The sequence below is a fragment of the Pygocentrus nattereri genome, chromosome 6, assembly GCF_015220715.1.
Source record: "Pygocentrus nattereri isolate fPygNat1 chromosome 6, fPygNat1.pri, whole genome shotgun sequence".
Lineage (NCBI taxonomy): Eukaryota > Metazoa > Chordata > Actinopteri > Characiformes > Serrasalmidae > Pygocentrus > Pygocentrus nattereri.
Window position 1 is genome coordinate 3552566 of NC_051216.1, and position 22508 is coordinate 3575073.

The following is a 22508-nucleotide window of genomic DNA, read 5'->3' on the forward strand; positions in this document are numbered from 1 at the left end:
TTTGTCCACACTGAACATTAACAGTGGTGAACATTAACGGTGCTGAACATTAACAGTGGTGTACATTATCGATGCTGATCATTAACAGTGGTGCACATTAACAGTGGTGAACATTATCGATGCTGAACATTAACAGTGGTGAACATTGACTTTCCCACATTGGGTGAAACTCTGATGTCGCTCTAGTTTAAACTCTGACATTTGAAGCCTGTAATGAGCTTTATTGTGTTTTAGTGTTTCAGTAAATCCTTCAGTAAATTCTTCAACTTGAAGCCTCAGTCTGAACCCTGGAGGAGGCTTTAGTCCAGTATGCTCCACTTTACTGAGACGGACTAATACAGCTTATGAGCTCTTATAATGTGTTATGAACAGTACTTATAATTCACTATGTTATCAATTCATAATAAGCATGGCTATAACATGTAATGTTTTTATAAATATTTATAGCTATGTTTATGATGCCTTATGAATACATTATAACATGTTATGAATGTGTTTATAAATGCTTACAAAAGTGACATTGATAGAAAGTGTTGCCAAAATTTTCAGCAACACTGGAAGGTCCTGAAGCTGTCAATTTTAATTTCTTTAAACATCTCCGTTATAGCATCCAGATCAGCCACGGTGTAGGGTACCTTGAAGGTCTTAGTGGTGTAGCTGCCATTCCGGATATGATAGTTAGCCTCAGGGACCAAAACCACCATCTCGTGGCCTTTCCGAGACAACTCCTCCACCAGAATCTTCATACTGAGCCAGTGGCTGCCGTCCACAGGCATGACCACTATCTTCCCCCCTCGTACTGACCCTATAGAGGAGCAGCAGAGCAAACCCAGCAGCCCCAGAACCACAACGCTCTGCATTCCTACCAAGCCTCTCAAAACCCCTTCTGAAAGCACTATGATGGTTTTGGTCCCTGAGGCTAACTACTATATCCGGAATGGCAGCTACACCACTAAGACCTTCAAGGTACCCTACACTGTGGCTGATCTGGATGCTTCATCGGATATAATGAAGAAAGGGATGTTGAAGGCTCCTGGACTTTATGATGTTCCAAAAACGTTTCAAACGTTTATGAATTTCACAGAGATGCTAGTGAAAGGCTGTGAAGGCCTGCTGTACGATGAGCCTCTGATGAGGAGCCTGCAGGAGCAAGGCTTCGATCTCATGCTGACTAACCCTTTCCAGCCCTGTGGCACGATCATCGCTGATGCTTTCTCGATTCCTGCCGTTTATTTCTTGCGTGGGATGGTCTGCGGACTGGACCTGGAAGCAGCCCAGTGCCCCTCACCCCCTTCTTATGTCCCAAGGCTCTTCACAGGAAACACAGATGCCATGACGTTCCCTCAGAGGGTCAAGAACATGCTCATGGCGGGAGTGGAGTTGATCCTCTGTAAGACTCTTTACCGCAGCTTTGATGAACTGGCCAGCCGATATCTCAAGAAGGACACTACCTATAAGCAGCTTCTTGGTCATGGTGCGGTTTGGCTTTTGAAGTATGACTTTACGTTTGAGTATCCTAGACCACTAATGCCCAACGTGGTGATGGTTGGGGGCCTCAATTGTGCCAAGAAGAAGCCCCTGCCAGCGGTGAGTTTTGATGAACATCTGTCTTTTTCTTTGTTTGATTTGCTCAGAGTTTTGAGTTTGAGTTACAATGCCAGCACTGTGGTTGATTTAGAGCATCCAAAATTTTGAAACGGTTACCAAACTTGTTACATCCATGTGCTAAGAACAGACGTGCTGCTCGTCAGCCAGTGTTGACGAGTGCACCATCACCCCCTGCCCTGCCCTGAGCTTCGCCTTCAGCTTCTCATGGTTTCCCATGGCGTCCTTGTTACAAGATCACGTCCCACAAACCTCAGGGCTGCTTTGAATTCCTAAAAAAATTTGAAAAATCAGGTTTGCAGTTTCCAACTTATCCCACACTGTGGATCTGATGTTCATTAGTTAACAACGTTGCCAGTGATGCCTGTTTGTCAGAACGTGTACTGACTGTTTTAAGTGTAGTTTGAAATCTGAGCACAGCATGGAAGATGCTTACACAAGTCAGTTTACTGAAATTACTGCGCTGCATGAGATATTTGTCCTGACCTCATCAGTAATGTCAGCGAGCCGATGCTGCCCATTCCCGTCTGCCTCTAAATAGCTGTCGGTGTGTGTGTGTGTGTGTGTGTGTGTGTGTAAACTCATGTTGGCCGCTTTAATCTTCAAGAACAGATCCTGAGGCAAGTATGCTCCATCAGATTCATTGCCTGTTAACACTATCAGAGAGCAGGGCTGCTTTATGTTGTATCTTTCCGAGGTTTACTTTTGTTTCACGAAACGCTGTAGAATAAGTCTGGAAATGCCTGTGCTTTGCAGGTTTGATCTTTTTGCATATATATAATTTAGAGCACTGTAGACACTGCTGTACCCTCTAGGAAAAAGGTATAAAAGACTGATCTGATTCATCACATTGTATATAGGATACTTGGCCTCCATTGGTCGGTAAAGTGCAGAAACATTCACCGATTTTTGTACTTGGGAAAAAAATGCTCAGGACTAAACTTTTAATCCTGACTGAGCCTTAAAGTTCTCACCATATTTGTCAACTTAGCACTTTTCCCCATTGCACTTACACAGGACTTAGCAAGCAGATGTAACTGACATACAGGTGAAGTCAATAAAACTGGTCATTCAGACCAAGTAATTAAATACACAAGATTACGGAGATTTAAACACATCTGAAGGACCCCGCTTGGAAGTAATTTTCCAAACTGTGATCAGAAGGTAGTTGAATGATTGTGACATTTCCTGCTCACTGCTCAAGTCATTCGCTACTCGTCATTCCCATGAGACGTGACAGCAGAACAGGCATTAACTTAAGCTTGCTTGGTTTCCCAGAAGCATCTAAGCACAAAGGTGATTCTTCAGTTGGAGAGCAAGTATCTCATTGAGCACTCTCTCTCTCTCTCTCTCTCTCTCTCTCTCTCGCTCTCTTCCGGAGAAGAATACTCTGAAATATGTCTGAAAAACATCACGAAGGCAATTAGATCCAGAGGTCTGCTACATGGACCTGACAAAATTTTGGATTTCGGGCTGGCTTTGGGGCCTATTTCGGCTTCGGTTCTCCTCGGATTTATTTTCCAGTCAGTTTGTGCTTTCAGTCGTTCTAGACTCTGAATGGTCCCGGTCATTGTTCTCTCTGTAGACCCGTCTTTTCACAGAGTGAACAAACCAGTTTAGCCCAAACTTACTGCCCTGAATCCACTGAAACCCTGTTAGACCATCTGCCACGGCTCAACTCCAGCCACAGCTCTTTAACTCTTGACTGACTGTTTTCCATGTATGGTAACTGGAATGCAGCATGACACAGGAAAAAGGTCTCGCCCCATCCACGGTTGAGATGGAGGTCTTGGAACATGCAGTTTTACTGGCTGAATTATGCTGATAAGGCCAGCTCCTCACTCCAGGTACTGAAACTTGGTGTTGAATGAGCGAAGAGTAGTGGACCTCTGAATCTGAATACTTGCATAGTTTTCTTTCAGCCTTTTCTGATAAACAACTAAATGTTGGAACAGTAAAATATGAAGTGATCACTTGCAAGAAGAAGCGCTAGAAGCCCAAAAGTATGCACAAAGCCTTCAATTTAAAGTCAAAGTGTCAGCTTTTTTACTCAAATTCTGACCAAATCAAACAAAGTAAGAGACAGATGTTCAGCCAAACTCACCGCTGGCAGGGGCTTCTTCTTGGCACAATTCAGGCCTCCAACCATCACCATGTTGGGCATTAGGGGTCTAGGGTACTCAAACATGTAGTCGTACCTCATAAACCAAATTGCACCATGACTAAGAAGCTGTTTATAGGTAGTGTCCTTCTTGAGATATCGGCTGGCCAGTTCATCAAAGCTGCGATAAACATTCTTACAGAGGATCGACTCGACTCCCACCATGAGCAAGTTCTTGACCCTCTGAGGGAAGGTCATGGCATCTGTGTTTCCCGTGAAGAGCCTTGGGACATAAGAAGGGGGTGAGGGGCACTGGGCTGCTTCCAGGTCCAGTCCGCAGACCATCCCACGTAAGAAATAAACGGCAGGAATCGAGAAAGCATCAGCGATGATCGTACCACAGGGCAGGAAAGGGTCAGTCAGCATGAGATCGAAGTCTTGCTCCTGCAGGCTCCTCATCAGAGGCTCATCGTACAGCAGGCCTTCACAGCCTTTCACTTGCATCTCTGTGAAATTCATAATCATTTCAAAAGTTTTTGGAACATCGAGAAGTCCTGGAGCCTCCAACGTCCCTTTCTTAATTATATCCAATGAAGCATCCAGATCAGCCATGGTGTAGGGTACCTTGAAGGTCCTAGTGGTGTAGCTGCCATTCAGGATATGATAGTTAGCCTCAGGGACCAAAACCACCATCTCGTGACCTTTCTGAGATAACTCCTTGAAAGGGTTAATGCCAGATTGTCCCTTTAACCTTATGGGGCGGGATTTAATGAGTAAACTTGGTCTATCCCTATCCTTTTCTGGTTCGCGCATGACCGTGTCCACGGGAGATTTCAATCGCAATCTCAACATCGCCAATAAATCCTTTAAATCACCTGTGTCTGCTCTGCTGTCTGTCTCACACGCCACAGAGGTTCCTGAGCCTCTGCGTTCTATACCACACACTGTTTGGGCTGCACATAAGGATGATGTTGGTAGGGTTGATTGTAAACCATATGAGGCTACTCTAAAAAGCCCCACTCCTGTTTATGTTATACAATACCCTTTGCCCGAGCACAAACTGTGTGGTATAGACTCTATTCTACAGAAACTTCTTTCTCTAGGTGTGGTCGTCCCATGTCAAAGTGCGTATAACACACCGATTAACCCAGTCCCCAAGCCGGACGGTTCTTGGCGATTCACTCAAGATTTTCGACGCCTTAATGACGCCATCGTGCCTATCGCCCCAATTGTGCCTGATGTCTTTTCGATATTGACCTCCATTCCGTGTCAACACGCATTTTTTACTGTTTTAGACGTTAGTTCTGCTTTTTTCAGCATTCCTGTTGAACCTGACACCCAGCCAATTTTTTCGGTTTTACTCATCGCCAACGCCAATACACGTGGTCTCGTTTGCCGCAAGGTTTCTGCGACTCGCCTGCGGCGTTCGCCGCGTCGCTCCGAGACCTCATTTCTGACCTTTCCCTCCCCGGGGGTGCTGTGCTCCTGCAGTATGCAGATGACCTTCTGATTTCGGCCCCTGACAGCTCCACGTGCACTGAGGCATCTAAACTGGTCCTCATGCGCTTGGCTACCCTGGGCTTCAAGGTTTCACTAAAGAAACTGCAGTTCTGCCTACCCCGGGTCCAATATCTGGGTCATGAACTATCTCAAGGTCAACGCCTCCTCTCCGCTGACCGAGTGTCATGCATCACGCAGCTTCCCAAGCCCGCCACCAAGCAGGCTATGATGTCTTTCCTCGGCCTCATCAATTACTGCAGACAGTGGATTCCTGACTGCTCCGCGCATGACAAAACACTACGTGCCTCCTTCACTCACGAACAGGCCATGACTCATCGCCTCACATGGACTACAGCCATGAACTGTGCATATTCTGCTCTACTGTCCTCACTGCAGTCTGCACCAGCCTTGGGCCTGCCCAACTACGCTCTGCCATTTCACCTGTGGGTGTCGGAGTCGGGGGGCACTGCTGCTGCGGTTCTGGCTCAGCCCCACGGGGGAGGTTTGCGCCCTTGCGCATATTATTCTAAAACATTGGACGTTACGGCCCGAGGCCTTCCGTCCTGTCTCCGAGCGGTCGCGGCGTGCGCACTAATGGTACAGGATGCTGAAAAAATCGTCCTAGGTCATGACTTGACCTTACACACCTCTCATCAGGTCTGTCAGCTCCTAAATAACTGTTCTACACAGCACTTGTCTGCTCAGCGGCGTGCAGGCTATGAGAACATTTTGTTGAACACCGAAAACCTCACTGTGCGTCTGCACTCCTCACTAGATACTGTCTCTTCCGCTTTAATGCGTTTACTTCTGTTACCACACGACGCCTCCAGTCCCACTCTAGACGTGCATGACTGCGAGACCCGTCTGGCCGGTGAAACTTCTATTCGCCCTGACGTGTCTTCCACCCCGTTGCCTTCTGGCCTAGCATTTTATGTTGATGGATCATGTTCCGAGCCATCATCGGATGGCTCAAGACCAAGATGTTACTATATACACGGACAGCCGTTACGCTTTCGCCGTAGTTCATGATTTTGGGGGAATCTGGCATCAACGCGGTTTCGTTACTACTGATAACAAACCCATTTCCCATGCGTCGCTTATCGAGGACCTGATCAGGGCTAGCTTCCTGCCCTCCCGACTGGCCGTTGTTAAAGTTCGCGCTCACCAGCGTAGTAGCGACCCTGACTCTGTTGGTAACAATACCGCCGACTCTGCCGCAAAACGCGGAGCTCTTCATGGCCCCACTTGCCCTTTTATGAACTCGGCTTCCTTCTCCTGTGCTGCACTCACGGTTGACTTACTTCCTGGTCTTGATCTTGACTGTATTCAGGCCACCGCCTCAGACTCTGACATCAAGCATTGGCTGTCATCGGGCTACGATCCAGCCACCAAACCGCTGTGCGACGCCCGGGGCAGGCTGTGCCTGCCCGCACATTGTGTTCCATTCCTCGTTCCCGATTTTCATGGTATTTCGCATCGGGAACGAAGAGGGGTAAAGCGTGACATGTCCGAATTGTTTTGCATTCACAATTTGAACTCTGCCGTTGATCGCATATTAGACCGTTGTCTTACATGTGCACAGAATAACCCAAAACCGGCCGGACCGCACCAAGTTCTTCCTAAACCGGAAACACCTTTTCAAGAATGGCAAATCGATTTCACACACATGACGACTGTAGGGCCGTACAAATATTTACTGGTCTTAGTAGATAAATTTTTCGTTGGACAGAGGCGTTCCCATGCAATAAAGAAAATGCAAATACAGTTGTGACAAAACTATGCCAAGAAATCATACCACGTTACGGTGTCCCCTTAGGAATAGACTCCGACAAAGGCACACCGTTCACCTCCAAAGTCACACAGATGCTCGCGAAGCACCTGAGCATAGACTGGGCTTTCCACATCCCCTATCACCCTCAATCCTCGGGTATGGTCGAAAGGGTTAATCGGACTATAAAAGGGCGGTTATGAAAGGCCATGCAGACGCAGAACACTACTAATTGGGTGAAGGTTTTACCTGTAGTTTTGGCCAAACTGCGGATGGCGCGCACAGACACTCTGGGTGGTCTGTCGCCGTATGAAATTGTCATGGGACGTCCGTTCCCCCTCCCATGGCGTCAGAAAACGGCTCTGGGGGGAACGGCGGACTTGGATGTGCGTCGCAGCGAGTACACCGCAGGGTTGTTAACTGTTCTGAATGAATACTGGGAGAGGGTCAACCAAACTATCACAGACCCTCCCAAGGTCCCAACTCATGCTTTTAAGCCGGGCGATCAGGTATTGGTCAAGAAATTTGAGAGAAAGGGTTTTTCAGACTCCCCTTTCTCTGAACCCACTACTGTACTCGCTGTCACACGCACGGGGGTATTAACTGATCTTTTTCCACAGTGGATTCATGCCTCCAGATGTCAGTCAGCCCCACAGTGATGTATATACATGATAGACGTCTAAATATTTTTGTTTCCTATCTCTAACCTGTCCTGTGTTACAGAAGTATGTTGCAGCTAATATTAATCCTGTGCCTGGTGGAACGTGCTGGCGGATCCCCCATGGATAACGTTTTCTGGCAGTATGCTAACTGGACTGCCAAGCAGTACACCAATGACTTCTGCTACGTGTGTCACCTGATGCCCTCCAGTGTGAACAAGCACTCCATGGTCACGGCCCCTCAGGATCTCTCTGCTACTCTGCAGGCGGTAGCATACACCTGTCTATCTCCTGACTGTTTGAATGTTACTCATTATGATTACCCTCACATTAATTATTCTCTTTCTCTATCACAGGATTTTTGTTCTAAAACTCGCAACACTACAGATCTTGCTACATGTTTACTGTACATTCTTAAATATGTCCTTACTAACTCCTTACTAACTCCTTATTAACTACTTACTCCTTATTTTGCCTTGGCTGTCCCCATTATCTGTATGGTTTTGCTGTTGTTGTGTTTGGGTCCTTGTTTTTTTCAGATGCCTCATGGAAAGGGTCTATGCGCTGGCCTCTGCGATGCGACCCCCGCGGCCCGTATACCAGCCTCTCATCTCCAGCACCAACCATATGTATGTGTGTACTCACGCACCACTGTGACTCGCCCTGTTATGCCTCACCAGTTTGTGAGGCATAAAAGAGGGGAATGAAAGGGTTAACTCTGCTCCAACTCTGCTCTAAGCAGACTTTGCAGCAAGCATAGCTACTGTCCTTGGCAGTTTGCACAAACAACTTGCTCCTCTTATCGGGACAACATTCTGTCCAGAACCATTTGTTCCCTTTTGTAGGTAAGATTATCGTACACAGAGCAGAAGCCCCCCTCCTTTGGGCAGTTCCGGTGGTCCGTGAGTGTCAGCCTAGCATTTCATGACTGTTAGACAACTTATTTGGGTCCACCCTGTTTGCTTGTACGCAACAGGGCAGGACGTGTTTGTATAAAAGAAGGAGTGCCCTTCTTTCTTTGTGCAGAAGACTTAATAAACTCTTTGATTGATTAAGAGAGTCGTTCTGTCTTCTTGCACCGAGCGCGCTCACTGCACTGAGGCTTTCCACGGGACAGGTGATCCACTCTCTGGTTCCTCTTCATGAACGGACCAAAAACGGCCGGTCCTTTCACTCCTCCACCAGAATCTTCATACTGAGCCAGTGGCTGCCGTCCACAGGCATGACCACTATCTTCCCCCCTCGTACAGTCCCTATAGAGGAGCAGCAGAGCAAAGCCAGCAGCCCCAGAACCACAACGCTCTGCATTCCAACCAAGTCTCACAAAACCCCTTCTGAAAGCACTACAGTGTGGCAGTGATGGGCCCTCCAAGCAACACTGAAGCAGACTGAGCTCAACTCGGTCTGACTGAGCTTTTATGTAATTCAGTGTGTGCAGTGGCGTAAAGGTTCAGAGTCCATAAACTAGGTGAGAGATCAGTGCCTTGAACTGCCAGGACCCTTTTGTCCACACTGCACTCTCGTAACTACAGAACATGCACATTATTTTCTTTCTAAATAATTAATAGAGGCTACTTAATAATCCATAGTAGTTAGGCAATAATAGAGATCATTGAAAAAATATTGTACATTTTGCTGTCTGTTTGATTTTGCTCCACATTGTGCACTGCACAAACGCCGTCCCGTATCGTAATCAGGCCTGGATATTGACTAACCACTATACAGCGGTTGGGATAGCATAGTGGGTAACACCTCTAGACTGGGGTTCAGTGCCCCACCCAGGTAAACACCCTCCACTACACCAATAAGTGTCCTTGGGCAAGACTCCTAACACCACCTAAATGATATTAAATTCAATAACTTTACAGTACCAAGTTGCAACAACACCAAAAACACTGTCATTCAACAAAGAGTTTCTGTGCCCAAGTAGCTGGCCTTTGTCACATGATTGAGCCGGTAAAGCGGCTTGTTCCAAAATCTAGAAGGATGGTTTTCCAGACACTGCGATGAACAAATGTATAAAATAAATAAATGAATAAACTGAAATCCTCCTGACTAATATCACCGCCTTTTCTTTCAGAGATAAGCTATTCTAGACTAGATTTGTATGTATGAGATTAATCAGCCAGCTTCTAGCGTCTCTGTCTACAGTTCTCTCATTTACACAAAAGAAAAGAGAAACATTTTGAGAACTGAACGTTTTATAAAAGAATAAAATTTCTATAAAATAACACATTTCAACAAAACTTTACTTATTTTCATAATTCAGCTGGACAGATTTGTAGCTCTATAGTCTTCCAAAACACTTGCCTGATGAGTGGAGAAGCAGTGTACTGGTCCCCATTTTTAAGAACAAGAGTGATGTGCAGAGCTGCAGTAACTACAGAGGTATAAAGTTGATGAGCCACACCATGAAGGTATGGGAAAGAGTTGTTGAAGCAAGGCGAAGGCGAGAGGTCCAGATCAGTGAGCAGCAGTTTGGTTTCATGCCCAGAAAGAGCACCACAGATGCAATTTTTGCGTTGAGAGTGTTGGTAGAGAAGTACAGAGAAGGTCAGAAGGAGCTGCATTGTGTCTTTGTGGATCTAGAGAAGGCAGATGATAGGGTGCCAAGACAGGAACTGTGGTACTGTATGAGGAAGTCAGGTGTAGCTGAAAAGTATGTTAGGGTGGTGCAGGACATGTATGAGGATAGTGAGACAGTGGTGAGGTGTGCAGTTGGAGTGACAAATGGTTTCAAGGTGAAGGTGGGGTTACATCAGGGATCAGCTTTGAGCTCCTTCTTGTTTGCAATGGTGATGGACAGGTTGACAGATGAGGTCAGGCAGGAGGCTCCATGGACCATGATGTTTGCAGATGACATTGTAATCTGTGGTGAGAGTAGAGAGCAGGTGGAAGAGAATCTGGAGAGGTGGAGGTTTGCACTGGAGAGGAGAGGAATGAAGGTCAGTAGAGACAAGACGGAATACATGTGTGTGAATGAGAGGGAGGCAGGTGGAAAGGTGAAGATGCAAGGAGTAGAGGTCGTAAAGGTGGATGACTTCAAATCTCTTGGGTCAACCATCCAATGGACAGTGTAGAAAAGAGGTGAAGAAGAGGGTGCAGGCAGGATGGAGTGGGTGGAGACGGATGTCAGGGCTGATGTGTGACAGAAGGATAGCAGCAAGAGTGAAAGGGAAGGTCTACAAGACAGCAGTGCGTCCTGCTATGATGTCTGGTTTGGAGACTGTGGCTCTGTCTAAAAGACAGGACGCTGAGCTGGAGGTGGCGGAGATGAAGATGCTGAGATTTTCGTTGGGAGTGACCAGGATGGACAAGATTAGAAATGAGCAGATCAGAGGGACAGTGAAGGTGGAGCAGTTTGGAGATAAAGCCAGAGAGGCCAGGTTGAGATGGTTTGGACATGTGTTGAGGAGGAATAGTGGATATATTGGGCAAAGAATGTTGGAGATGGAGCTGCCGGGTAGAAGGAGAAGAGGTAGACCTCAGAGAAGGTTTATGGATGTAGTGAAGGTGGACATGGAGATGGTTGGTGTAAAAGAAGAGGAGGCAGTGGATAGGGCAAGATGGAGGCAGATGATCCGCTCCCTAAAGGGAGCAGCCGAAAGAAGAAGAAGAAGTCTTCCAAAACACTGCACTCTTAAAGTGGTGATGAACATCATGCGTAGGAATCTACTGTTGCCTGTTCATCTTAAAATAAAAAAGCAAGATCTGTCAATAATTTTTAAGACGTTGTGGCTTTTAAGGATCTCAGTGTTATCTGGGCCACCGCATGAGCAAAAGGAACGATTAGAACCCGTCCTTGTTCATCTGTTTGGAGTTAGTAAAGCAGGTTATCATCATAGCTGTGGATTCTTTAAGACTGCATGCCTCATTTTTAGCAGTATTTTCAGGAATCTTATTTTACGCATTATTGTTGATTCGAGGCAATTTTAAGCACATTTTTGTTGATTTTAAAGCAAAGTTTCTCTAGTTTTGAGTTGAAGCTGTTCAAGCATTCTCAAGCCCAATGAACTCTTAAGAAATGCTTAAAACAAGATTCATATTTTGATAAATTTAGATAATTATTACAACCTCAGATCAAAAGTGTTGCTTAAATCTAGCCACTGTGCCTTAAACCAGTGAAAAGATCTGTCAGTCTGGAGAGAAGTTGTACTTAAACAGAGACTTTACGTAGAACTTCATTCAATACTGACAGATAATTTTGCTTGATTCAAGTTAAATGAGTTTTTCTGTTTTTTTTTTGACATTTTATTTATGACTGTTCAGGAACTTTTATCAGCACGGGTTTCAAAAGATTCTGAGCGACACTCCGGCCTAACAGTGGTGTTATATTCTTGCCTTTTCCCCCAGACTATTTATTTTTTTAAGGACCCCATCAGTGACACTGATCACTGGAATGGACAGGTTAGTCCAGCACAAGGACAGTATGTGGTGCTACAAGAGACGACACACAGATTTCTACGCTCTCTCACTATTAATCATCACCAAGACCTGCATTCAACTAAAAAAGGCCTCACTGACAATCAAGACTTTCCATTCATTTAAAAAATATATGATATCCTGACATGACATTACATGACCGTAGATACATATGAAGAAATGGCAGCAATACATATATATTAGTCAATATAAAATAATATATAAAATATATAAATATAAATATAAAATATTAAAAATATCATTTTGTGTTTGGTTTTGTGTCTCTTGGCCGCAGGAATGAATCTTTTTACATCATTATATGTACTTTAATTTGAAAAATAAATAAATAAATAAATAAAAAGTAAATAGTGCCCAATAATCCTGAAATAAACGACGCATCATCAACACAACTGCGGTCTTTCCATTTGCTTACTTTGGCATAAATTGTGTCGATGTAGCAGAGCTGTGGATCTTATGTAGCCATTAGAATAATAAACTCAAAGCTGGCTTTATCTCCAGCGCAGTGAGTCGAAGCAAAGCGCACGAGGCCACTTTACTGCCGCAATCCAGATAAAGATGACATTTACTCCAAAAACAACAGTGGCAAAGTTGGCGAGGCACTTTTTCCTGTGTCATGCTGACTATATTGGACGCACTGCAGCTGCTAGATATCCACATATACCACCACATGTATGAGTTACAGAGCTGTGGTTTGAGGTGAGCCGTGGTAGGTGGTCTAACAGGGCTTCAGTGAATTCGGTGCAGGTAGTTTTGGACCGAACTGGTTTTGTTCACCGCTGTGGAAAGACGGGTCCACAGAGAGAGAACAATGACGGGGATCATTCAGAGTCTAGAACAACTGGAAGCAGAAACTGACTGCAATTATTTCAGGTTATTGTAGGTGTTTATCCTGCACTGCTTTACTTTGGCTCCTGCTTTATTTGTGCCTAACGGAAGAATAAATGAGCGTAAGTGCTTATTCTTTGACCATGAGATGATATCAGCAGCTTTTAGGCAGAAGTTTGTGTTACACAGTTCAGACACTTTACAACTGTAGGACGCACAGTCAATACTGGTCAGTGCTTGGTAAAAAGGCGTGACTGACAGCTTGAAAACCTTCCAGTGACTTTTTAAAGCACGCCACAGATCTAACCACAGTAACAGCAGACTGAACCATGTCCATAATTAAGTCCATGTTTATTAATAACCGAGTTTTCCACACAGACATGACTGGTGGCACCAGTTGTCAGTGTGCCGCTGAAGAGAGGACAGGCCAGCCTTCCTGCTAATGGAGCTCAAGGTACCATCAAGATACAAGCGTCTTTACAAATGCTACTCTGTACATGTCCAGCAAGCTTCTGAATTCTCTGAATGCTTTAGATCAAACTCTCCCTAAAACAACGGTGCCCAGGTAAAAGGCAATTGGGATGCAACTGCTGGCTGATAAAGCTAATTCAGGTTTATGTTGAGCTAAAGTGATCAAACAGGTTACTGATAACATCTGTACCTCATCTATTTCATTACTTGTCTTGTCTTGTATTTTGTTGCTTCACTTACTCCTTTAATTCAAACCACTGCAATAAACTGTAATCTTTTCAGTGGGTCAATAAGCTTATCGCTCCTGTTGGAAATAAACCTCGTATCTCCAAAACGGTAACTTTACAGGAGAAGGAAAAACATGCATTACGTTCAATGTAAGTCAATGGAACCAGAGTTTTTCCAAGTCATTTTTAGCTGTTTATTTTGGTCCATCCTTCATTAAATTTACAGACAATATAAAGGGTGACATGCATTTTCAGATCATGTCAAAAACTGAAAATCGACAAAAATAGAGATACAAGGTTTTGTTCAAACAACGGCGTTATATTTCTGAAGAACAGCCAAAAAACCATCAAGCATATGAAACTCGTTTAGAACTCACCTGAGCCAAAGCGTGTATTTTACTATGAGATAATCCTCCAATCATGACCATGTTTGGCATCACTGGTCGAGGAAACTCAAACGCAAAGTCAGAGCGCACCAACCAGAGATCTGCACGGCTCATGATCTCCATCATGGACGTTTCTCTCTGCAGAAGTCGTGAGGCAATCTCGTCTGCATGGCTGAACAGAAGTCTACAGGCCCGGGGCTGCAGCAAAGCTCTCACCATGTTCACAGTCCTCTGCCAAAAGTTCATCCGGTCAGAATAGTGAGTAAACTTCTGTGGAGCATAAGAAGCTGGACTTGGACACTGGCTGGCCAGGAAATCTACACCACATGGATGGTTAACTTGCATGTAAATGGACGGGATGTTGAGGAATTCACCAACAATGACTCCCAAAGGCTCAAAAGGGTCTGTGAGAATGGCGTCAAAGTCCCAGTCCTTCAGTGTCTTCATCAACTCCTCGTTGTTCAGTAAGCTCTCTGCATTTTTGAGTGTAAATGTCTTGAGAAAATCCAGACTAAAGACAAAAAAAAAGAACCTGCTGAGATCAGTAGATGTGTCTATTTTAACAATGTCTTCTATACCTGATGACAAGAGTTCCTGTATCTGAGCTTTAGTGTAGGGTACAGGAAATCTAAGCGTGGTCGTATGTTCTGAAGGACCCAAACTGAGACTTTCTTCTGGAATGACGACGACCACCTGATTCCCTCTCCTTCCCAGCTCCTCCACTAAAGGCTTCATCCCAGTCCAGTGGCTTCCATCTGCTGGAATCACTAACAGCTTCCCAGCCTGAACTGAACCCAGCCAGAAAAGACACAACAGCGACCGTAACCCAGACATCTTCACTGAAAACCTGCTACTGGCCTTACAGAGATCACGCCGAACCACAGCAGACCTCAGCTCTGTCCCACGTTGGATAAAGTTCACTATTTATCTCCTGGAGTGGTTGTACATTTGCTCCGTAATGGTGTTGGGTAAGCATGTGGGACGGGCTTCCTTTTGTAAGGGGGTGGGGAGGAAATACTATACAAACACAGTTAAAAGAGAGAGAGAGAGAGAGAGAGAGAGAGAGAGAGAGAGAGAGAGAGACAGAGAGAGAGAGAGAGAGAGAGAGAGAGAGAGAGAGAGAGAGAGAGAGAGAGAGAGAGAGAGAGAGAGAGGGGGGGGGGGGGGGGGGGGGGGGGGGCAAAGTTGAAAAACCAGACACGACACGCAATCAGCTGCTGCCATACAAGAACAGAGAGGATCTGCCACATTTCTCACATTATATATGCTTTATCTATAGCAACAAACAACTCAACCCAACTCACAAACCAGCAGACCACCACCAATACAGGAAACACCAGCACTTAAAACCGCAAGGTCCAGATAAGGTCCAACTTACAGGTGCTTTCCCAACAAGTCAGACACAAGAAGCTCTAATGTTCTAACATCTGTTCTGCCCATAAATAGAACACTAGCCAAGCTCAACCATAAACTACCGTAACCATAAATAGTTTCAAGTTTCAAGTTTGTCATTTGCACAACATTTCAGGACATTAATGCATCAAAATGCTTGTGGTGAGGCTCAGATACTCACTCTACAGAAAGTAGATAAGTAAATGTAAGATATAAAAAACGAATTGAAATGTATGAAATATATACAACATGTAGAGAAAATGGACATTTTAAAGTGGCTTAAGTGACTCAGTGTTATTGTTCTTTAAAGTGGCTTAACCCTCCTGTTGTCCTCATTTTCTGTATACACCCTGTGTCCTCCGGGTCTTCACTAAACCCCCAATATAAGCAGCTTAGTTGAATTTTAAACACCAAATTTCATCTTGCATATTGTCACTCACCACAAAATGTGTGAATACCGAGTTTTCCCTCTTCACTTGAATTTCTATAGCTTAAGAAAAGGAAAAATAATGTGCAAAAATGAGTTTTGAATGCATTTTTATTCATCCCAATGACTCAGTTTCCTTTTCTCCAGTGAACAATTTAAGACAAGTTAAGACTAATTAGCACATGTAGGGCAGTATGCAAGTGCACAGCCTTTGCAGATATATTTCTTACACCTGCAACACACAGTATGTGTTTTACAGTCCTTCTTTTGAGGGCAGAACTGATATCTCTTCCTCTTACTTGCCCTAGCTGGGGAAGTGGCTGTGGTAGCTGGATCCTCAGGTTGATCAGGAGCTCCTGCACTCTGAATAGCTTTCACAACTGCTGCTGAGGCTTCTGTGTGGGGGACATGCTTCCTTCTTTCAATGAGTGGAGTTTCAAGTGCCTTTCCTAGCTGCTCCAGGAACACCCTCCTCTTGTTCTGCTTACGAGACATCCAGGTCGGGTTGATCTCTCTCCAAATCACAAAGGCATTGTAGGAGGAAACATCAATGATGTTGTGGAAGATGACCAGGGGCCAGCGGGCAATCATTCTTCCAGTCATTCCACACCTTCTTTGTTGCGGTTGTAGTCTAGGATGATGATTGGCTTCTTGTCCTCACGATTGCTAATGTCAGCGTCTGTGTGCCGGTTAATTCTCAACTCATAAGCTCCTATTACACTAACACTCTAATACTGACTTTCTACAGTCCTGTACTCCCTCACACATTAAGCCTTTAGGTGCCTATGGCCTCTCACTTCTCAATACACGTGTATACAGACATTATATACAACACATCGCTGTTGTTGGAAGAAAACCTCGTATCTCCAATCTTGACGTTTTTCAGCTTGTGCGATTATTTGAAAGTGCCTCTTCTCCTTTATATTGTGTGTCAATTTCATAACGAATGGACTTAAAGAAACGTCCCAAAAGGACTTGGAAACACGTCTGGTTCTCTTGACTTACAGTAAAAGTAAGTTCTCCTGTAAAGTTACCGTTTTGGTGATACGAAGTTTTCGTCCGATTTATTCTACCTACATTTATGCCTCGCAAAATCAACCCCTTAATATGACACAGCAGATGTACTGAGCACATCTGAATGAATAAATCAAGTTAGAGATGTTTCTAAGGCCTGTGTTACAGGTGTGGTTCACTCTGAGGGGCTGGTCAGAGCACAGGGGTGAGGTGGGTCATTCCTCACCGTTCTTTGTTTTGTAAATCACAGGAAACAGCAGAACAGGCAGTGATGAATATAAAGACACACGCAAACATAAAACAGGTTACAAGCAATGTAAATTACCGCATAGTAACACCAGCCGCTAAGCATTTAGTGGACCTACAACACGAAACACAGAGGAACCATCAGAGCCTATTAGGCCTTTAGAGAAGGCCAAACGATTTCTGTGGAAAAAAACATCTTTATTTAATAAAGTCTCTGTGCTTGGTGTATTTAAACTCTGCAGGGACTGTCGTGATAGCCTTGTTTCATTGTTACATTTTGGTTGGAAAAAAATCTTGAAATGTCTAGACCTTTTCAAAGTTCTAGATACATCACAGAAGTAAATATGAACTATGGTCTAAGCAGGTGTCAGTTATGATAGAACCCAGAAATCCTCCCAGCTGCGCTGTGTTAAAGAGGTCATTTGAGATCTTTCTTACCCACTGCTATACGGCTCTACAGCAAGTCTCCTCACTGCAGAGCCGGTACTGATCTCCTGTTGTCTGAACTGAGCTGAACCACATCACTGTATCTTCTCTTCGATTAATACACACTGCAATATATCACAACTATCACGGTAATGACACTTTTCACCATGCACTTTACACTACGTATTGGCTATTACTGGAAGCCTGTACAAGTAAAGGTAAAATCTAGAGGACGAAGAAAACTCTCAGGTAGAACTGTTTTGTATGTTGGCCACAAAGGCAAAGCTAATATGACAGCAAAGGACCTGAAGGAAGGTTTAGATAGCACAGGAGCGGTGGTAACATTTGGCCACAATCATTAAAGGTATACTGGGAGAAGAAATGAGCAGTTTTGGACCAAGAACAAGGTTGGTTAAAACCATTGTATAAAGACTGGTCCAACCCAAACTGTGGAAAACACAATCAAGTAAAACCTCAAAACCTCTCAAGCTCGAAATCTTCCAATCATGATCATCACTGGTTGAGGAAACTTGAAGGCAAAGTCAAAGCACAGGAACCAGAGATCACCACGACTCATGATCTCCATCATGGACGTTTCTCTCTGCAGAAATCGTGAGGCAATCTTGTCTGCATGGGTAAACAGACGTCTACAGGCCAGGGGCTGCAGCAAAGCTCTCAAAAAGGTTTTTTCAAACTATTTCTTTATGAATTCGAAGCAGCCCTGAAGTTTGATTGTGGGACCAGACTTGATCCCGTAACAAGCACGCCAGGGGAAACCATGAGAAGCTGAAGGTGAAGCTCAGAGCAGGGGGTGATGGTGCACTCGTCAACACTGGCTGACAAGCAGCACATCTTAGCACATGGATGTAACAAGTTTGGCACCCATTTCAAAATTTTGGATGCCCTAAATCAAGCACAGCGCTGGCATTGTAACTCAAATTCTGATCTAATCAAACAAAGTAAGAGACAGATGTTCAGCCAAACTCACCACTGGCAGGGGCTTCTTCTTGGCACAATTGAGGCCTCCAACCATCACCATGTTGGGCATTAGGGGTCTAGGGTACTCAAACATGTAGTCGTACCTCATAAACCAAACCGCACCATGACCAAGAAGCTGTTTATAGGTAGTGTCCTTCTTGAGATATCGGCTGGCAAGTTCATCAAAGCTGCCATAAAAAGTCTTACAGAGGATCAACTCGACTCCCACCATGAGCATGTTCTTGACCCTCTGAGGGAAGGTCATGGCATCTGTGTTTCCTGTGAAGAGCCTTGGGACATAAGAAGGGGGTGAGGGGCACTGGGCTGCTTCCAGGTCCAGTCCGCAGACCATCCCACGCAAGAAATAAACGGCAGGAATCGAGAAAGCATCAGCGATGATCGTGCCACAGGGCAGGAAAGGGTCAGTCAGCATGAGATCGAAGTCTTGCTCCTGCAGGCTCCTCATCAGAGGCTCATCGTACAGCAAGCTTTCACAGCCTTTCACTTGCATCTCTGTGAAATTCATAATCATTTCAAAAGTTTTTGGAACATCGAGAAGTCCTGGAGCCTCCAACGTCCCTTTCTTAATTATATCCAATGAAGCATCCAGATCAGCCACGGTGTAGGGTACCTTGAAGGTCCTAGTGGTGTAGCTGCCATTCCGGATATGATAGTTAGCCTCAGGGACCAAAACCACCATCTCGTGACCTTTCTGAGATAACTCCTCCACCAGAATCTTCATACTGAGCCAGTGGCTGCCGTCCACAGGCATGACCACTATCTTCCCCCCTCGTACTGTCCCTACAGATGAGCAGCAGAGCAAACCCACCAGCCCCAGAACCGTAACACACTGCATTCCTACCAAGCCTCTCAAAACCCCTTCTGAAAGCATTACAGTGTGGCAGTGATGGGCCCTCCAAGCAACACTGAAGCAGACTGAGCTCGACTCGGTCTGACTGAGCTTTTATGTAATTCAGTGTGTGCAGTGGCGTAAAGGTTCAGAGTCCATAAACCAGGTGAGAGATCCGTGCCTTGAACTGCCAGGACACTTTTGTCCACACTGCACTCTCGTAACTACAGAACATGCACATTATTTTCTTTCTAAATAATTAACAGAGGCTACTTAATAATCCATAGTAGTTAGTTAATAATAGAGTTAATTGAAAAAATATTGTACATTGTAAATATTGTTTTGCTGTCTGTTTGATTTTGCTCCACATTGTGCACTGCACAAACGCCGTCCCGCATCGTAATCAGGGCTGGATATTGACTAACCACTATACAGCGGTTGGGATAACGTAGTGGGTAACACCTCTGCCTTCTACACTGTAGACTGGGGTTCAGTGCCCCACCTGGGTAACCTCCCTGCACTATACCAATAAGAGTCCTTGGGCAACCTGTGTAAAATGATCAAATTGTAAGTCGCTCTGGATAAAAGCATCTCCAAAATATCGTAAATGTAAATGATATTAAATTCAAGAACTTTACAGTACCAAGTTGTAGCACCACCAAAAACACTGTCATTCAACAAAGAGTTTCATTGCCCAAGTAGCTGGCCTTTTTAGCATGAGTGAGCCAGTAAAGCAGCTTGTTCCAAAATCTAGAAGGATAATTTTCCAGACACTGCGATGAAAATCTGAAAATCAACAAAAATGGAGATACGAGGTTTTGTTCAAACAACGGCATTATATTTCTGAAGAACAGCCAAACAACCATCAAGCATATGAAACTCGTTTAGAACTCACCTGAGGCAAAGCGTGTATTTTACTATGAGATAATCCTCCAATCATGACCATGTTTGGCATCACTGGTCGAGGAAACTCAAACGCAAAGTCAGAGAGCATCAACCAGAGATCTGCACGGCTCATGATCTCTATCATGGACGTTTCTCTCTGCAGAAATCGTGAGGCAATCTCGTCTGCATGGCTGAACAGATGTCTACAGGCCAGGGGCTGCAGCAAAGCTCTCACCATGTTCACAGTCCTCTGCCAAAAGCTTATCCGGTCAGAATAGTGACTAAATTTCTGTGGAGCATAAGAAGCTGGACTTGGACACTGGCTGGCCAGGAAATGTACAGCACATGGATGGTTAACTTGCATGTAAACGGACGTGATGTTGAGGAATTCACCAACAATGACTCCCAAAGGCTCAAAAGGGTCTGTGAGAACGGCATCAAAGTCCCAGTCCTTCAGCGTCTTCATCAACTCCTCGTTGTTCAGTAAGCTCTCTGCATTTTTGAGTGTAAATGTCTTGAGAAAATCCAGACTAAAGAAAAAACTATCAACCTGCTGAGATCAGTAGATGTGTCTATTCTAACAATGCCTTCTATACCTGATGACATGCGTTCCTGTATCTGAGCTTTAGTGTAGGGTACAGGAAATCTAAGCGTGGTCGTATGTTCTGAAGGACCCATACTGAGACTTTCCTCTGGAATGACGACCACCACCTGATTCCCTCTCCTTCCCAGCTCCTCCACTAAAGGCTGCATCCCAGTCCAGCGGCTTCCATCTGCTGGAATCACTAACAGCTTCCCAGCCTGAACTGAACCCAGCCAGAAAAGACACAACAGCGACTGTAACCCAGACATCTTCACTGAAAACCTGCTACTGGCCTTACAGAGATCATGCTGAACCACAGCAGACCTCAGCTCTGTCCCACATAGATTAAAGTTCACTATTTATCTCCTGAAGTGGTTGTACATTTGCTCCGTAACGGTGTTGATTAAGCATGTGGGACGGGCTTCCTTTTGTAAGGGGGTGGGGGGGATACTATACAAACACAGTTAAAAGAGAGAGAGAGGGAGAAAGAGGGAGAAAAAGAGAGAGAGAGAGAGAGACAGAGAGAGAGAGAGAGAGAGAGGACAAAGTTGAAAAACCAGACACGACACGCAATCAGCTGCTGCCATACAAGAACAGAGAGGATCTGCCACATTTCTCACATTATATATGCTTTATCTATAGCAACAAACAACTCAACCCAACTCACAAACCAGCAGACCACCACCAATACAGGAAACACCAGCACTTAAAACTGCAAGGTCCAGATAAGGTCCAACTTACAGGTGCTTTCCCAACAAGTCAGACACAAGAAGCTCTAATGTTCTAACATCTGTTCTGCCCATAAATAGAACACTAGCCAAGCTCAAACATAGACTCCCATAAATACACCTGTGTTGAACTGAAAAAGCCTTTGGGTTAATTCTCAACTCATAAGCTCCTATTACATTAACACTCTAATACTGACTTTCTACAGTCCTGTACTCCCTCAGACATTAAGCCTTTAGGTGCCTATGGCCTCTCACTTCTCAATACACGTGTATACAGACATTATATACAACACCAGTAGCAGTACAACAAATCGCTGTTTCGGAAGAAAACCTCATATCTCCAATCTTGATGTTTTTCAGTTTGTGCCATAATTTGAAAGTGCCTCTTCTCCTTTATGTGTGTCAATTTCATGACGAATGGACACGGACGCTGAGACGGCATGTGATGTCATATATGCTACCTTCACGAGACTACAAACCCAGCACCCTGAGGCTTTCATTGCCATCTCTGGTGATTTCAACCACATTACACTGGACTCAATGCTCACATCTTTTTACCAGTATGTAGACTGTCCCACCAGTAAGAACAGGACAATTGATCTCCTTTACACCAATGTGAAGGATGCATACATTGCCACACCCCTGTGCCCTCTGGGAAAATCTGACCATAACCTGGTCTACCTGCAGCCTCAGTACAAACCCCGTGTCCAGGGAGAGCCTGTAACCACACGCTCCTTCAGGAAATGGTCTCCTGAAGCCAAAGCGGCTCTCAGGGATTATTTAGAGTTCACAGAATGGAGCGTACTGCAGGAGCCATCCGGAGAGGATATTGAGGGGATTACACACTGCATGATAGACTACATGAACTTTTGCATGGACATTGTTGTTCCTGTGAAAACTGTACACTGCTTTGCTAACAACAAGCCCTGGATAACCAGTGATGTCAAAGGCCTGCTGAATAATACGAAGAAAACCTTTAAAGACAACAACCAGG

At 44.8% G+C, this 22508-nt stretch overlaps 3 protein-coding genes and 1 pseudogene across 6 annotated transcripts in view; all 4 read right to left on the reverse strand.

The window, feature by feature from the left end:
* Window positions 1-22508, reverse strand: part of LOC108413752 (UDP-glucuronosyltransferase-like) — an 80437-nt gene that overhangs the window by 20346 nt on the left and 37583 nt on the right. The window contains exon 1 of one of the 4 annotated variants that reach the window (XM_037539293.1): window positions 13977-14915. The exons of 2 other annotated variants lie outside the window; for them this stretch is intronic. In XM_037539293.1, the coding sequence (XP_037395190.1) occupies window positions 13977-14819 (843 nt within the window). In that variant the 5' untranslated portion in view covers window positions 14820-14915. Of the gene's footprint in view, window positions 1-635; window positions 876-13976; window positions 14916-22508 lie in introns of those variants that run through there. One more of the 4 variants, XM_037539292.1, reaches the window with a different exon arrangement.
* Window positions 729-9213, reverse strand: LOC108416854 (UDP-glucuronosyltransferase 1A1-like). Its single transcript, XM_037539298.1, has 3 exons — window positions 8810-9213; window positions 3710-4423; window positions 729-805 (listed from the first exon to the last, which is right to left on the reverse strand). The coding sequence occupies exons 1-3, from the start codon at window positions 8939-8941 to the stop codon at window positions 782-784; spliced, it is 870 nt and encodes a 289-aa protein (XP_037395195.1). The 5' UTR covers window positions 8942-9213; the 3' UTR covers window positions 729-781.
* Window positions 18422-19451, reverse strand: LOC108414244 (UDP-glucuronosyltransferase 1A1-like). The gene has a single exon (XM_017687073.2). The coding sequence runs from the start codon at window positions 19358-19360 to the stop codon at window positions 18437-18439; it is 924 nt and encodes a 307-aa protein (XP_017542562.2). The 5' UTR covers window positions 19361-19451; the 3' UTR covers window positions 18422-18436.
* On the reverse strand, window positions 19956-21149 carry LOC108414252 (annotated as a pseudogene).